Here is a 17,009-nt window from a genome sequence, read left to right on the forward strand (position 1 = left end):
CCTGGCTGGTGTTGTCCTGCCTCGCCCCTTCTGCCAGCAGCAGGGCGGCTGTTACGAGAAACCCGCAACTATTTATTGTCGTTTAGGCAATTATTCTATCACCCGATGATCCCTCCCCACCCGGGAAGGGGAATCGCGGAAAAACAAAGAAACACGAGGCTTGAAGTATAAATAATTTAATAAGATAAGACTAAATAATTAACACTAATAATACTAAAGAAGCAGTATCGATCCCGATACCAATATAAAATACACAAGGATTACACTGAGCCAATTCTATCAGTAGGAAGCTGTGCACTCCCAGCAGCGGACAGCAAAAGTCGGACACACTGAGACCTTGAATCCCACATAGCCTAGCTGGCTATAAAGTAAATATTTTCACAAATTCACACACCGGAGTCTTCTAAAAGCACAGTTTTCCCAAGTGTCAGAAGATAAATCAGTCCCGTGTTGCCCAAACCAGGACGGCGGCTAACCCACGGCCTCTTCTCGGCGCGCCGGGGAGGCAGCCTGGCCGCGGGGACACCAGCGGTGCCACACAGACCCTGCTTGCGCCTGCGGCGGCATCAGTGGGCGCAAGCGGAGGCGTGCGCTGAGGGCCGGCGTCCATGGGCCCCGGGACCCCTGCCTGACAAGCTCTGCTGTCGGCTGGGAGGCTCCGAGAGCCCCTGCCTGAGGCGCAGACAAGCCTCCCCGTGGCACTGGGCAGGCTGGGGTGCAGCCCCTCCCCGCATCCCAGCCCCGGCCCGCGCTATGGCGTGCCACGGCGAAGGGAGGCCGGGCCCTACCGCTGTCAGCCATCGCTGGAGCTGGGACCGCCGAGCCCTGCAGGGGCAGCCATGGATGAGTGGCTGCGAGCCGCTGGGGGCGATGGGTTGTGCGGGCAGGCAGCTCGCCCACGGCCCCTGCGATGCTGGATGGCGTGCCCTGCCTGGTCGCGTGCTGCCAGTGAGGGCCAGCGTGACTCCTGGGAGGGCCTCCATGCCACCCCTGAGGGCTCGCGTGCCTCCCGTGAGGGCCAGCATGCCTCCCTTGAAGGCTAGCGTGCCTCCCGTGAGGGCCAGCATGCTCTGCACGATGGCTGTCAGGTCTCCCTCGAGGGTGGGCACACCTCGCACCAGGGCAGGCATGCTACACTTGGCGGCGGCAACCCTGCACAGCGCCTGGCACGGCTGACGGCAGGGGACAGGTCCCTCACTCGAGGGGGCGCGTCCCTCGCTCGGTGCCCGTTGCCCCTCTCAGGCGGGCAGCCCGGCCGCTGTCCCGGGGAGGCAGCAGTGCGGCGGCAGGGCGGAGGGGCTGCCCTCCCTCCCTCAAGATGGCGGCGGCGGGGCGGGCGGGGGCGCGCGGCGGGGGCGGAGCGGGGCGGGGCGGGGCGGCGGGAGCCATGTTGGGGCTGCGGGAGGAGCCGCCGCCGCCGCCACCCCCGGCAGCAGCAGCAGCAGCGGCAGCGGCGGGGCGCAGCGGCGCGGGGGGCGGCCATCGCCGCCGCTAGGCGGGGGCGGCGCCGAGCCCAGCCGCCGTGCGCCCGGGCCGGGCGGCGGCCGCCGAGGCACCATGGCGGCGGAGGAGCCGGTGGCCGCCCCGAGCCGCCGCCGCCGCTGCTGCTGCCGCCACCACCGGGGGCCGCCTCCGCTGCTGCTGCTGCTGCTGCCGCCGCTGCTGCTGCTCCCTTTGTTCCCCCCCGGGCTGGGGGCCGCCGCGCCGCCGTCGGGCTGGGCGCCGCCGACCCGCGGGGGCTGCCCGGCCGCCGTGCCCTGCTGGGCGGCGGCGGTCCCCCCGGGGCTGCCCGCCCCGCCGCGCCGCCGGTCCCCCTGGCGCTGCCCGCCCCGCGCCGCCCCGCCGCGCCCGCTGCCCTCCCCGGCTGCGTCCCCGGGGCGGCGGGGCCGGCGCTCGGCCCCCAACCGGCACCCGCTGTTCCCCCAGTACAACTACCAGGCGGAGGTGGCGGAGAACCAGCCGGCGGGGACGGCGGTGGTGGCGGTGGCGGCCCAGGACCCCGACGGGGGCGAGGCGGGGCGGCTGGTGTACTCCATGGATGCCCTGATGAACAGCCGCTCGCGGGAGCTCTTCAGCATCGACCCGCGGGCCGGGCTCATCACCACCACGCAGGCCCTGGACCGGGAGAGCATGGAGCTGCACTACTTCCGCGTGACGGCCGCCGACCACGGGGCGCCCCGGCTCTCCGCCACCACCATGGTGGCCATCGCCGTGGCCGACCGTAACGACCACGACCCGGTCTTTGAGCAGGGCGAGTACCGGGAGACCATCCGGGAGAACGTGGAAGAGGGATACCCCATCCTGCAGCTGCGGGCCACCGACGTCGACTCCCCGCCCAACGCCAACATTCGCTACCGCTTCGTCAACGAGCGGGCTGCCCATGCTGTCTTCGAGATCGACCCCCGCTCCGGCCTCATCACCACCAGCGGGCCGGTGGACAGGGAGAAGATGGAGAGGTACTCCTTGGTGGTGGAGGCCAATGACCAGGGGAGGGAGCCAGGGCCCCGCTCCGCCACAGTCAAGGTCTACATCACGGTCCTTGACGAGAACGACAACACCCCTCAGTTCAGTGAGAAGCGCTACATTGTCCAGGTGAGGGAGGACATACGGCCCCACACCGAGATCCTGCGTGTCACTGCCACGGACCTGGACAAGGACAACAATGCACTGGTCCACTACAACATCATCAGCGGGAACAGCCGGGGCCAGTTCTCCATCGACAGCATCACTGGGGAGATACAGGTGGTGGCCCCACTGGATTTTGAGGTGGAGCGGGAGTACGCCCTAAGGATCCGGGCTCAGGACGCGGGGCGCCCTCCCCTCTCTAACAACACCGGCATGGTTAGTATCCAGGTGGTGGACATCAATGACCACGCCCCCATCTTTGTCAGCACTCCTTTCCAAATCTCTGTCCTGGAGAACGCTCCCCTCGGCCACTCTGTCATCCATATCCAGGCCGTGGATGCGGACTATGGTGAGAACTCGCGCCTGGAGTACAAACTGACGGGGGTCTCGGCTGACACACCCTTCGTGGTGAACAGTGCCACAGGGTGGATCACGGTCAGCGGGCCCTTGGACCGGGAGTCAGTTGAGCACTATTTTTTTGGGGTAGAGGCTCGAGACCATGGCTCTCCATCTTTATCTGCCTCCGCCAGTGTCACCATCACTGTCATGGATGTCAACGACAACCGTCCCGAGTTCACCCAGAAGGAGTACTTCATCCGCCTGAACGAGGATGCAGCTGTGGGGACCAGCGTCCTCAGCGTCACAGCGATCGACCGGGATGTGAACAGTGCCATCACCTACCAGATCACGGGAGGCAACACGCGGAACCGCTTCTCCATCAGCACGCAAGGTGGGATGGGGCTCATCACTCTCTCTTTGCCGCTGGACTACAAGCAGGAGAGGCGCTATGTGCTCACTGTGACGGCTTCCGACCGCACCCTGCGTGACAACTGCCATGTTCACATCAACATCACTGATGCCAACACACACCGGCCTGTCTTCCAGAGCGCCCACTACTCTGTGAGCATCAATGAGGACCGGCCCGTGGGCAGCACTGCGGTGGTGATCAGCGCCACGGACGATGACGTGGGGGAAAACGCCCGCATCACATACTACCTAGAAGACAACGTCCCTCAGTTTCGCATCGATCCAGACTCTGGGGCCATCACTCTCCAGGCAGAACTGGACTATGAGGACCAGGTCACCTACACGCTGGCTATCACTGCCAAGGACAATGGGATCCCCCAGAAAGCGGACACCACCTATGTTGAAATCATGGTGAATGACGTTAATGACAATGCCCCCCAGTTTGTCAGCCCTCATTACCAGGGCATGATCTCTGAGGATGCACCTCCCTTCACCAGCGTTCTCCAAATCTCTGCCACTGACCGGGATGCCCACACCAACGGGCGAGTGCAATACACCTTCCAGAACGGAGAGGATGGGGATGGAGACTTCACCATAGAGCCCACCTCGGGGATCATTCGCACTGTCCGCAGGCTGGACCGTGAGAACGTTCCCGTCTACGAGCTGACTGCATACGCTGTTGACAGGGGCATCCCTCCTCAGAGAACTCCTGTCCATATCCAGGTTACCATTCAGGATGTGAATGACAACGCCCCTGTCTTTCCTGCTGAAGAGTTTGAGGTCTTGGTAAAAGAGAACAGCATTGTAGGCTCTGTTGTGGCACAAATCACAGCCGTCGACCCGGATGAGGGACCCAATGCCCAGATCATGTACCAAATTGTGGAAGGCAACATCCCCGAGATATTCCAGATGGACATCTTTTCTGGGGAACTCACAGCCTTGATAGACCTGGATTATGAGACAAAACCCGAGTACGTGATTGTAGTGCAAGCCACCTCTGCCCCTCTGGTCAGCAGAGCCACAGTCCACATCAAACTCATTGACCAGAATGACAACAGCCCTGTTCTCAAGAACTTCCAGATCCTGTTCAATAACTACGTGTCCAATAAGTCCAACACCTTCCCCTCGGGAGTCATAGGGAAGGTCCCAGCTTATGACCCAGATGTGTCCGACCGCCTCTTCTACACCTTTGAGCGGGGAAATGAACTGCACTTGTTGATCGTGAATCAATCGAGCGGGGAGCTGAGGCTGAGCCGTAAGCTGGACAACAACCGTCCGCTTGTGGCTTCCATGCTGGTGACCGTGACAGGTAGGGTGTGAAAATCATTAAACCTTTAGTGCAGTTCCATTGGGGGGTTCTGTGTGGTCCACGTCGGGCAGCCTGTTCTGCATTGAGGGGGCAGGTTGGGGACTGGCAACAAGATTTGAATGGGGAGTCGCTTCAAATCAGGAAACGCCGGAGGGGCTGGGAAGGGTGGCAGTGGGCATGCTGCCGGGGAGCGCTTTGTAAGGGGGCCAAGGCCGGAGGTGGTCTGCAAGAACAAAGCATCGTTACTCAGCTGTGAGGCTCGCCTGTAGCTGCTAGCGAGACACCTTTGGAGGTGCTGTCACCAGCGAGGCCGTGATGTGCGCTGTAGGGTTCTGGCTGGGCAAGCAGCTGGTTCCCAGGGTCTCCAAGCCGCCAGCCCAGGGGCTGGAACGCTGCATCACTCCCCAGCCAGGGTGGCTTTTCTCCCTGCTGGGGCTGAGTGCTTCCTCGGCCGTGCTCAGGAGGGAGGGATTGAGCTCAGTGCGGCGGGAGCCCTCTGAAACACCTATCCGCTGGTAGCAATCGGTTCCGTCTGGATTCTGGCTGTGGCACCTGCCAACACCTGTGCTTCCTGGCGTGGCTTCTAAAACTGTCGTGGTTTGGGCAAACCAGGACAAAACCCTGATACCACTTTTCTGTAGCCACCTTAGTGTTGCAGGGGACAGCTCTAACAAACCTCAGAGCGCGGTGCTTAAAACTCTGGCGTCATGTGTGTTGCCGGAGTATCCGAATGCAGATGCCAGCGATAGCTGCTGGGGTGGCTTTGGGGAGTGTTGGGGTCCCCTCCGGCCAAGCTGAGGGCAGGGCAAAGATGGACCTAGGGGCTCGTCTGCGAGCAAGCGGGGTTTGGAGCTGGAGCTCCCCTCTGCCTGAGCTTTGCCTTCACCGTCAGCCTTTCTTTGCTTGTGGATGCGTGATCTGAAATGGAGGCATCCGTCCACCGCTGAACCGAGGAGCTGCTCTGGGGGAGGGAGGGCAAGAGCCCTCTTTGGAAGGGCCGAGCGCTGAATTATCGAGAGCGCCTGGGGAGCCGTACATTACATCGTGATGCTCCCTTCACCGTCAGCTACCAGCTGCCCTCCCTTTTCACCCTCTCCCTCTCTCTATCCGGCTTATTCAGCGAGGGGAGGATTTTTCTCAAAAGACGGAGCGAGGGCTTTAGGAGGAGACCTGTTCAAGGCAGTTCTGCATGGCCAGCGCCAGCCTGTCGGTGGATTGGGGCTCTTTGGGGGTTAATTGTAACCGCGGGGCTGGCTGAGATCGGATTCAGGCACGCACATACTGGAGATGGGGGGGTGGTTTTGACCTTTCCAGCTTCTGCCCGAGTGTGTTTATGCAAGCCCTGCCTCCTCGCACACTTAACCCTGCACAAAGGCAGGAGACAATCACGTCCTGAAGTCCTGCATCGAGCCACCTCGCGGCGAGGGGGCCCTTGCAATTAGAGTGTCGTCATCTTCCAGCGGGAAGGGAGACTGGAAGAGGTGTGCTTGGGAAGGAGGGGAGAAGATGGAAGGGGAAGAGCTGTACCGGGGAGGGAAGCGAGACACGGGAAAACGGGCCTTTTGTTGGCTTTGGTACTGGCTGTGGAGGTCTGGTTTGGTTTTTCTGCCTTTATTGTTCGAAGCCCCCCGCCCAGGTGGCAGCCCTGTCAGCCCCATGCTGTCGCTGTGTGCAGGGGGAGGGTGAGCGGGTGGGTTTGCAGAGCTGGCCAGGACGTTCAGACCTGGCTGCATTGTTTGCCTGGGCTCAACCCCGAGCTGGAGCACCTTTCTCCTGCAGGAAGGCAACAATACCACCTAGGCGGGTGGCCCGAGGGTCAGCATCCGAGGAGGGAGCCGCTTCCCTGCCTGACCGTGAGCTTTATGGTCCCTTTGAGGGAGGCTGGATCCTTCTAAAACACAGGGCAATGTGCCCTTCTGCCTGCCTGTGAGCTGTGTGTGTTCTCGGCTCAGCTCCTTGTAGGAGGCAGGGAGGACTTGCGCCATCACAGACCAGTGCCTTTCCAGGGGGACTGACAGCCTCAAAACTGACGCCAGCTCCTCGCAGACGTGTGGGTGCTAAAAACTGCTCTTGGCCGCCGAGGATGCAAGACCAGCACGGTGGTGGGGCTGTGTCTGGGACCAGCAGCACTGTGTGAGATCAGGGCATTGCAGGAGACTGATGTGATGTTGACTTTAAACCATTCCAGACTGGTTTCGCTGGGCCGGGCTGCTGGGCTGGTGGCAAGCATGGGGGCTCAGCTGCATGCAGCTGTAGCTGCTGTGTTGCCCCTGTTCTCCTCGAGCTCGCTGTACACAGCTCCCCTCGGCCTGCAGCCCAGGAGCTGGCTCTCGTGAGGGGACCCATTTGTTCAAGATGTCTCACCTAAAATCCCAGCCTGGCAAGGAAGACTCCCCGCGAGCACGTTTGTCCCAACTGCTATGTCTGAACACATCAGAGCTGTCTTTTCAAGGCAGGTAAACGTCCCAGGGCTGCCCTGGCCTTTCACAACTTGTATGCCTCTCCTCTCTTGAGGAGCCCAACCTCAGGAGCTTCCTCCCCTGTTAGGTCCATCACAGCTGGAGGTACTGACCCCAAAGTTAGGGTGGGAGAATTAAGGATTTCCGTTCCTGGTTAGGGAATGGTTTTGGAGTCGTCTTGGTTACTATATTTTAGTCCCTGTCTTTAGAGCTACCGGGAGAGTGGCATTAATACTCTGTGCTGAGAGAGGGGAGTCTGATTTACTTCTGAGTTCTCTTAACCTGTCAAGTATCATCAAAATCTTGAGAGGTCTGCCAAAGCCTTTCAGAAGTGGTGAGGGATGTTCACCTTACCTATACCTTTCTCCTCTCCTTAACTATACCTTTCTCCTCCTTTCCTAGATTCACCATCTGAAGGTGTTTTACTGTTCCTCAGCTGTAAATATGAAAGCTACCCCTGTCTGTCGCCGCAGCACCCTCACCACCTCTGGGGTGACCACTCAGGGCGCTGTGGTCAGAGCGGTGGCTCTGCTGCGCAGAAGAGGGCAGGTGGTGATGCACCGGAGCCTGTTTCTGAGCTCCTGGTCCCCCAAAGCGAGGGGTAGCAGTGTGTCCCCTCCTGGGTCAGGGAGGCCATTTGAGCTGAGCTGCCTTCTTCCCCATCCCTGGAGCTCCCCAGGAGGCTGAAGGCCAAAATGTTTGCTGTAGGGGAAGGGGAACCTCTGCTAGTGACACCAAGGCTCTTGGAGTGGAGTGTTGGCTGGAGCCCATGCCTCGTGCTGCACGGCGAGCTGGGGTGCTGCCCAGGGATCCGGAGAGCCTCTGGCATGGGGGGAGAGGAGAGATGTGCCTTTGCCCTGGCAGACCCGGGAGACTGTTGGTCAGCAGTCGACAGCCCTGCTCCCCGCAAGATGTTTCCAGCGCAGGCCTGAAGCTCCGTTCCCAGGCTGACAGCACAGACCCCCAGGAGGAGTCTGCTGCCCACCCCGCCCTCCGGCCGGAGCTCTCCTTTCTGTAGCTTCACTGCTTTTGAAGCTGGTAATTGTCAGTCTTGGAAGTGCAAACACGATGACCCGGTGCTGCCCAGCATGGGGGTTAGAGCTCCTCGCGTCCCTTCTTTCTGCTCCTTTCCCTGTAGGCATGTTTCCAGGGCTCCTCGTTCTGCTGCATGAATATTCACCAGGCACCAGCTCTCCAGCCGCAGGATTTAATCAGAAAGGCTGAGTATTCGTGATTAAAATGCCTCCCAGGGGGGTCAGTGCCTCCAGCCAGCTTTGGGCTTTCTTTTGGTAGCTTTATTTTTCCCCCCCCATTTGCAGTGGGTCATTCTCTTAACCATCTGCTTTCCCTTGGATGGAGCCGAGGGGGAGGCAGCCTTGGGTGTGATGCTGAGGTGGGACAACATGTTATGGAGGAGCTTACCGGAGAGGGCTATGGGGCCAGGGCTGGTCCCACATCGCTGCGGGGAACTGGGAAAGGGACACTTGGGCTTTCCTGATGTGGGCTGGGCGATGCCAAAGGCATCGGCAACCCTGCAGCCTGCCTTCTTCCCTGGCCACAGCCTCCTTGCTCCTCGGAGGCGTTGCTGGACTCCAGCCTGCCCCAGAACTCAGCGTCGCATCAGCCAAGGCCTAATAACAGCCATAAATCAGGCGGATGTCTGCCTGCCTGTTGCTGGGCACTGAGCAGCCCTCGGGGAGAGCGAGAGCTGTCCCTCGGGCCTCGCGGCTGCTTCTGGGTGAACCGTGAGCCGGAGAGAGGAGAGCGGGAGGCAGCTGGGCTCGAACCGAGCTCATGCTTGCCATGGCCAGAGTGGCAAACTGTGAGGAGGGGACAAAGGGAGAGGAGAGGGAGTGGGGACACAGCGTAGCTTCCCACCGAGAAGGGAGCTGGTGTCCAAATGGTGGCATCCTGGGGTGCTGCCTCACCAGGTGGTCCCTCAGGGAGGGGTGCCAGGCCGCTGGTGGCTTGGGGAGCATCTTAAGCCAAGCGTGGCTGAGACGCGCTTGTGGCTTTCCCCTCGCTCCACCTCCCCAGAGCCGGGTGTTCTTGGCAGCCTGTGAGGCTCTTGCAGAGAGAAGGTGCCTCAGGGACCACAGGTGATGGTGCGGGTTCCTTGCCCTGAGCACAGGCACGTCTGAGTCCCCCGGCACATCCATCCAGGTGCTGGATGGAGCTGTTTGGTAGCCATTGCTCATGCTGGCAGGGTGTCACACAGAGGGGTGGTTTCTCACCTTGCTTCCATATGGGGCGGGAGCAGTTTGATTTCAGAGAGAAGCAACCCCCCCTTCCTCCAGGAGATTAGCTCCTGGGTGACTGTACTGGCACCGCTGCTCCCCCAGCCCGGTGCGAGCCTTATCTCCACAGCACCAGCCCCGGCATGAAGGCTGGTGCCTGCGCAGGAATTTGCAGGGTCGCCAGAAAGCGTTCACCTTCTGAAGAGTAGAAGAGAGAGGGGGGGGGGAAAAAAGGGAGACATTTCAATCTTTAAATCCTCCTGCACTGCAAACTTCAAAAGGGGCTGAGGGAAATCAAAAGGCTTTGCAGCGCAGCAGCCGTGGGAGGAGAGGAGCAGTAAAGGCAGCTTTGCACATGAGGCTTGGAGCTGGGGCACGGATGGGGGGACGGGGGGGTGGCATTTACACCCCTGTTCCTGTTGGGGCTGGGACTGACTAGGGTGCTGGGAAGCCTGCTGCCACTTCTGTCACCTTGCACTGGGTTGCAGGAGATGAAGCAGGGTCTGGCTGGGTTTGCCAGGCTCGTTTCACGCATGGCCTCAGCACGGGCTGGCCAGGGCTGTCTGGTGGCAATGGTCTGGTTCGTTAGTCTGTCCTGTGCGTCCTGGTAGCGACGCTCATTTGAGCAGCCTCCCAGGTTACATCTGTGTGCAGGAGATGTGCCACGCAGTTACCTCCCGCTTGGAAGGGCGGGCAGGCGAGGTGGGGTGGCACGGGGCTGTGCTGCGCCTTCGCACGGCCAAGGACGGGATCATCCTGAAGACTGTGGGTGCCCTCACTGCTCCGAACAGCACAGGGTGGTGTCATACCCAGGCCAACGGATGGGCAGAGGTGCGGTGTGTGAGTAAACGAGCAGCTCTCCTGTGTTCACACCAGTAATGCACTGTGGTCCCTCCGGCACCACTGTAGGCTAGACTGGACCATGGCACCTTTGGTGCAGGATCCTTCTAATGGGGTGGTCACGCCATTGTGCTTGGTTATTGCCCACACGGCCACCCGCTGGGCTATGAACAGGCAGAGCTGCAGAGAGCTCGTCCTTCAGCTTTCCAGCTGCAAGGCAGAGGGGCAGAGCACGGGGTGAGGCAGAGCGGGGGCTGCCCTCAGTGGTGCTGTGGGCATCTTTGCTTTAGCCACTCGTCCCCTGAAGTGAGATCCACCCTCCTGCCTACCTTTTTACAAGCCCATCTCCCATGTCAGCGTGTAAATTGGGGCCCAGAGTGTTGAACCTGTCATGGATGCCCAGGAGAGGGTGCGGGAGGCTGTCTCTACAGAGCTGATTTACCTGCCAGGGGTCAGCGTGGCGGATGGGAAAAGGTAAGCGTCCCAGAAAACTCCTTGCCCATCGTTTGGGTGGCCTTGTCTGCAGGGAGGCGCAGGCAGCAGAACCCAATGTCCCTAGGGTAAGGGAGCAGCTTGCGTTTGCCACTCATTGGTCATGTGTAGGGGATGTTACAGCAAGGTTTGGTACCCAGGGATAGTCCTGGGAGTCACTTTCGATGTGTTGATGTAAATATTGTCTCAGTATGATGATGGAGAGCCAGGTTTCCAAGGGAATGTCGGGGTTTGGGGCTCTCAGGCGGATGTGGGGTGGGAGGTGGGAACAGCAGGTGACAGCTGTGTGCTGCCGGTGCCCAGGGGGCACCAGCGTTGGGGTGCTGGCAATGGGCTGGAAGATGGATCGCCCCATTTCACCAGGAGCGGCGAGGTTCTTGGTGAGCCTCATCGAGGGTTTCTGGGGCCACAGAGGTTGGCGCTGTGCTTGCTTCACCATGATGAAGGCTGGCTCTGCCTGCCGGAGCCTGTGCTGGGGGCGGAGGGCACTGAAGGCGGGGGACTGGGAGAGATGAGGTGTCCTGGAGCAGCAGGCAGGCTTCTCCCCACTGGGTGCCCCAGCCAAAGCTGCTAGCAAAGGTGCCCAGGGTGGCCTGAGTGAGGGGGGACATTGGCAGGCTGCTTTGTGGGATACCTCCCGGCAAAGCCACTGACTGGGGTCACATGGAAAGGAGAGTTAATGACTGAAAAATAAAACCACTGCCCAAACTTCTGCCTGGGCGGAGAGGGGGAAGAGTGACAGTCCCAGCAAAGGGCTGGACAGCTTGGATTTGGGCAGCGTGAAGTGGTGAGGCTCGGGAATGGGCTGGGGCAATTGTGCGCTGGAAGGGACGGGTGGGAGTTTTATCTGAGCAAGGAATGGGGCTTTCTGCTTGTCAGGTCCCCATCTGGGGTAATTACAGTCTCTGTGTCTCTGGGAGGGGTGCTCTGTGCCTGCCTGTGCTTGTAGCAGGGGTTTCCTGGAGGAATTAGGAACATGGTCATGTCTGTCTGTCTGTCCAGTTCCCATCTTGGCTAGTATTTCCTCTTTTGCAGCAGGGTATGATGCTCCAAGGTAGCAGAATCTGTTGGGTTTCTGGGAGTTGTCTGGGTAAGGTGAGGTGGGGGGCCCCAAATCACGTAGGTGCTGGGGTGGGTGCTGCGGTGGGAGCTGTGCCATTGCCTGTCCGGGCTGGTGCTGTGCTGCGTGTCCAGCCTGAGCTGCTGGCACGTGAGCGTGCTTATCGTGGGGGTGAGATGCTGCTAACGGCCAAGGGCCTGGGAGAGAGCAGGCGGGCACGCTCCAAGTGTGCGTGCACACTCCTGGGTTCGCGCCTGGGAGATCGCTTGCACGGTGCGGGGTCCCGAGGGGAGGGAGTTTGTTTCCAAGGAAAATAAAGATTAAAGAGAATTAAACAAACCAGAGATGGGCCGAGGAAGGAAGAGATGCGGAGCAGATGGTGAGAAGGGGGAAGCAGGGAAACCGGCACAAAAGCCTTGGAGACCCTGGAGGAGAGAGGAAGGAAATGGCAGGAGGAGAGCGCAGGGAAAGGCAGTGCGGAGGAGGCAGCCAGGGCACAGTGGGGAGGCAAAACACCCCAGGCCCTGGCATCGGCTCCCGTGTTTGCCCAGCCTCCTGCTGGGACTTCCTTCTGCCCGATTCTCATGAGCATCTTTTGTTCCTGAGAGCTCATTTTGCTGCCGAGATCCAGGACAGGGAGGAAACCTCAGTGGAGAGCCTGATGGGAGGGAGAAGGTGCAGCCACACCAACCGCTCCCCTTCCAGCCTCGGTGACACCCTGCTAGCCCCCGGGGCTGTGACTCCAAGGTTCCTTAGCCAAGGACCTGGGCCTTTTGGGGGCTGCACTGGGGTGCAGGGCCCTGCTCTAGGGTGGGAGGGAGGAGACACTCCAAGCAGGAGGCAAAGACCTGCAGTGTGTCCCTGCTCCCTCCCACAGATGGGATCCACAGTGTGACAGCCCAGTGTGTCTTGCGGGTGATCATCATCACGGAGGAGATGTTGGCCAACAGCATCACGGTGCGGTTGGAGAACATGTGGCAGGAGCGCTTCCTCTCCCCGCTGCTGTCCACCTTCCTGGAAGGGGTGGCCACCGTGCTCGCGACGCCTAAGGAGGACATCTTCATCTTCAACATCCAGAACGACACGGACGTGGGTGGCACAGTGCTCAACGTCAGCTTCTCGGCCCTGGCACCGCGGGGCGGGCGCTACTTCAGCTCGGAGGAGCTGCAGGAGCAGCTGTACATGAAGCGCATGGCGCTGACGGGTGCCTCCATGCTGGAGGTGCTGCCCTTTGACGATAACGTCTGCCTGCGGGAGCCCTGCCAGAACTACATGAAGTGCATCTCAGTCCTCAAGTTCGACAGCTCGGCCCCCTTCATCGCCTCCCCCTCCACCCTCTTTCGGCCCATCCACCCCATCACCGGCTTGCGGTGCCGCTGCCCGCAGGGCTTCACTGGGGACTACTGCGAAACAGAGATCAACCTCTGCTACTCCAACCCCTGCCTGAATGGCGGGATCTGCACCCGCAAGGAGGGAGGATACACGTGCGTTTGCCGCCAGCACTTCAGCGGTGAGTGCCTGGGGCTGGGGGCCGTGGGGGCACAGGTGAGCAGGTCCCTTGGCGTTGCTGTCACCATGGTGGGGTGCTCTTCCCAGCAGGATGGCGGGTGTCGGAGCCCCTCTTTGCCTGCGGAGGTCCGGCTCTGCTCCCACCTCTCCGTGTTTCCATGGTGCTGGATGTGCAGGGCTGAGGTTGCCATAGAAATCTGTCTTGTAGGGAGGTGGCATGAAGGGCTCCTGGGGACCCTGGCCACCACCTCCCAGCCTTTTTCACAGAGCAGGAGGATCAAGCTGGACTGTGCCCTTCCCTACCCTTCCCTGCCCCATGCCAGTGGGACGATGCGCTCTGGGACCATCGGAGGTGCTCGTTTCAGCCTGTGCTAGTCTTCAGCCGATCTGGCAGAAGCGTGGAGCCCCTGCTGGTCCCATCTGTCATGGGTGAGCTGCTGCCCACCCAAAACAGAAGAGGAGGCTGGGCCTAGCTGCCCCACCAGGCAGGATCTAATCCAGGCAGATCTGGCCCTAGCCATGGGGGGAGTCCCTGCGCCAGCCGGCGCCTTGTTGCCACAAGTCCTCAATAGGCTGTGAAGACCCATGCCTGGCCACTGGCAACCTGGGGGTGAGGGAAGGTGGCCTGTGGCTACTGGGGAGGGAGCCCCTGCCATGCCTTCTCTGTGGGGAGTGAGCACGGCAGCAGATGGCTGCCTTGGAGCTGCTCTCCTGGTGGCTCCTGGTGAGATAAGCAGAGTCAGTGGTAATTAACCCCTGTATTTGAAGCGTGAACAGCCATTAGCAGAAGGGTTAATGAGCTTGTTTCCCTGTCACTTCGTGCTGTCTCCTCATCCTCCTTGCATGCCACAGAGCAAGTAATGGGAGCAGGGCCTGGGGTGCAGGACTGCAGCTGAGCGGTTCCCTGCGTGCTGTGGGGACAGCACGGGAAAAGGGGCTGGCCAGACCCCCTGCACTGCACTGCTGAGCTGGCTTCGGGCATCCCCATTACCGATGCCAGCGACGGGCAAGGGTATTTGGTGTCCCTCATCTGGCTGTTTTCCGCTCGGCTTTTGCTCCTACGTTTCTGGAGGTCCAGGAGGTTCCTCGTGCTGTGGGTGAGACTTTCATAGCTATTGGCAGGGGATCTCGGTGGCGCTGGGCTGTCCCCATACCCTGGAGCCAGGACTGCAATGCCTGTCCCAGGCCTGTGCGGTGACAGTGTCTAAGGAGGCACTCTCAGCATCTCCAGGACTTCCCTGGCTTGTCCTTGCCTCTCCATCCTTAGGGCTGTGCAGCCCAGCTGTGGCCAGTTCCCTCGTGTCCCATTCCCGTGCCATTCTGGGTCCAAACTTGCCCCTTCAGCTGAAGCTGGCATCCCATCCAGCCCAGGGGCTCGAGCTGCAGGGCTGGCGGTGGTAGCTAGCTTGTTGGCTACTGTGGGGAACACCTGAGTGACACCTGGGTTGTCACATCCTCCACGTGTCCCCAGCTGCCCCACAAACTCCTGCCCCTTAGCTACCCTGCCCCAAACCCAGTCTGAGGTCTGCACTCCCAGGGCAAGGAGTGGACGGGTGACAGCTGTGTGTGTGCCCCTGGTCCGAGACATGTCCCAAGCCTCCTATCTTGCTCCCCCAGGCGAGAACTGTGAAGTGGACAGCCGCTCAGGTCGCTGCGCGCCCGGCGTGTGCCGCAACGGTGGCACCTGCACCAACAGCGCCGACGGGGGCTTCCGCTGCCAGTGCCCGGCGGGCGGCTTCGAGACGCCCTTCTGCGAGGTGTCCACCCGCTCCTTCCCACCACGATCCTTCGTCATGTTCCGGGGCCTGCGCCAGCGCTTCCACCTCACTCTCGCCCTCTCGTGAGTCCTCTCCCTCCTCTGCCAGACACTGGCACCCGCTGGCTTGCCTGGCCCCACTCTGGTGGCTTGTGCACACCCTGTGCCTGTCCAGGGATGCGCTGATGCTCTCCAGACCCCTGTGTTACTGGCTTTGCCTCACCACAGGGCTGCCCTGGTGCCTTTAGCCAAAGGGCTCTGAGTCTGCACTGGCATGTCTCCCCTGGCATCAGCTCATCCCTTCCTTCAGTCCCTCTCCCCTTCTCTGCTGCCAGCTCTCTGCCTCCGTGCCAGGCCCCCATACTCCCAAAACGTTCTCTGGATCAAGCTTCCAGCCCCTTCCCAGATGGGCTTGCACCCGGGGCCGGGCCGGGGTCTCACCCTGTCCCTGTGCTGGGACCCTGGTGTGTGACGCGGGAGAGCAGGGATCTCCGCATGCTCCTTGCGCACACCCTGCCCTCCCGTTTCCTCCCTCGCCCCAGGTTCAGCACCGTGGAGCCCAGCGGCCTCCTGCTCTACAACGGGCGCCTGAACGAGAGGCACGACTTCCTGGCGGTGGAGATCATCCAGGGGCAAGTCCAGCTGAAATACTCCACAGGTAGGCTCGGCCCTGCCTGTTGCAAGATTTGTGCCGTGGGAGCTATGAGAAGGCCTGCGCTGAATGGGGAGAGCGGAGAGGACGGGGTGCTGCCCTGGACGGAGCCTGCGCTAAGGGAGATGGGGTTGAGAGAGGTGTTGGTGAGCATCAGTGGATGGCACAGAGGGTGGGTGTGTGTCTCGGGACCATCCCTAGGCTTAGGAGCGCAGGTGCAGCAGGGGAAGCGTGAGCATAAACTGGGATAAACCCTTTTGGAGTCTCCGCTGTTGTTCTCCATTATGTCATTGGGAGGTTCATCTCCTGCCTTATCATGAGCCAGTCTGGAGAGGAGGAGCCTCTTGGAAGGGTGTTTGCCATCTTGTTGGTCTCATCCCTGCTGCCTCCTGCCATTGCTGTGCCCATCCTGCCTGCTCCGAGGGGTGTCGGGACCAGCTGCCAGGAGCACCGGGCCCTCACGTTAACAACTGGGGCTTCCCTCACGTCCTGTGTCCAGTGCTCCTCCCCTCTCCCCTGCACGTAGCGCCTGGTGGCCATCCTGCTGCCGCTCTGGTTGCACTGGTCTCAGGGCAAGGCTCAGCAGTGAGTGGCTGGTGAGGGGCTGGCCACATGGTGCCAGGGCACCCTGGCCATCAGCCTGGATGGGGGAGCCATCCCGGGGTGCTGGCTGCCGGTCCCAGGGCTGCACTTCCCCTCGACCTGCTCCTGCTGCGCGGCTGCAGCAAGCAGGAGCCGGCATGCTGAGCTTGTCCCCCTGGCGCCCTTCTCCGTCTCTGCGGGAGGGCATTGGCAATACGGAGGGGTTGGTGCCTGCAGGAGGGGCGGGTGCGTCCAAGGGTGCTTTCCTCAGCGTGCCGTCGTCCCTGTCTCCGCAGGAGAGTCCAGCACGGTGGTGAGCCCCTACCTGCCGGGGGGCGTGAGTGACGGGCAGTGGCACACGCTGCAGCTCCGCTACTACAACAAGGTACGTGCACCCTGGCTGTCCCCTCACGCATGTGGGTCTCCCTTCCCGTGAGACGTGAGCAAGGGGCTCCGGCTCTCCTGTTCTCTGGCTCTGCCCCGTGGGGCAGGCTGTGGAGAGAAGGTAGATGCGGTTTTCTGCCTCTGGGGATGCGTGCAGTGGAGCAGAGAGCCGGGTGCAGGGGGAGGTTGACCCTCAGGACCACACTTGGAGGCTGCAGGAATGCGCTCCAGGCAGTGTTCTTGCCCCGTGTCCATCTCTGGCGCTGCTTGCTGAGCTCGGCTGGAGATGTCCCTCCTGCTTTGCTCACACCTCCGGCAGTGCGGCAGTGCCCGGGCCAAGCTCAGGCCCTTTCCTTG

At 61.2% G+C, this 17,009-nt stretch overlaps 1 protein-coding gene across 6 annotated transcripts in view; it reads left to right on the top strand.

Annotated features, from left to right (window-relative positions):
* Window positions 1-1,538: 1,538 nt before the first annotated feature.
* Window positions 1,539-17,009, top strand: part of CELSR3 (cadherin EGF LAG seven-pass G-type receptor 3) — a 32,832-nt gene continuing 17,361 nt past the window's right edge. For all 6 annotated transcript variants that reach the window (XR_008468652.1, XM_054215887.1, XM_054215888.1 and 3 more), the window contains exons 1-5: window positions 1,539-4,681; window positions 12,647-13,279; window positions 14,896-15,118; window positions 15,577-15,692; window positions 16,565-16,653. Coding sequence is in view for 5 of the 6 variants with exons in the window: in XM_054215887.1 (XP_054071862.1) it covers window positions 1,558-4,681; window positions 12,647-13,279; window positions 14,896-15,118; window positions 15,577-15,692; window positions 16,565-16,653 (4,185 nt within the window). In the remaining variant the exon portion in view is untranslated. The remainder of the gene's footprint in view (window positions 4,682-12,646; window positions 13,280-14,895; window positions 15,119-15,576; window positions 15,693-16,564; window positions 16,654-17,009) is intronic.

Source organism: Rissa tridactyla, chromosome 10 (genome assembly GCF_028500815.1).
Source record: "Rissa tridactyla isolate bRisTri1 chromosome 10, bRisTri1.patW.cur.20221130, whole genome shotgun sequence".
Lineage (NCBI taxonomy): Eukaryota > Metazoa > Chordata > Aves > Charadriiformes > Laridae > Rissa > Rissa tridactyla.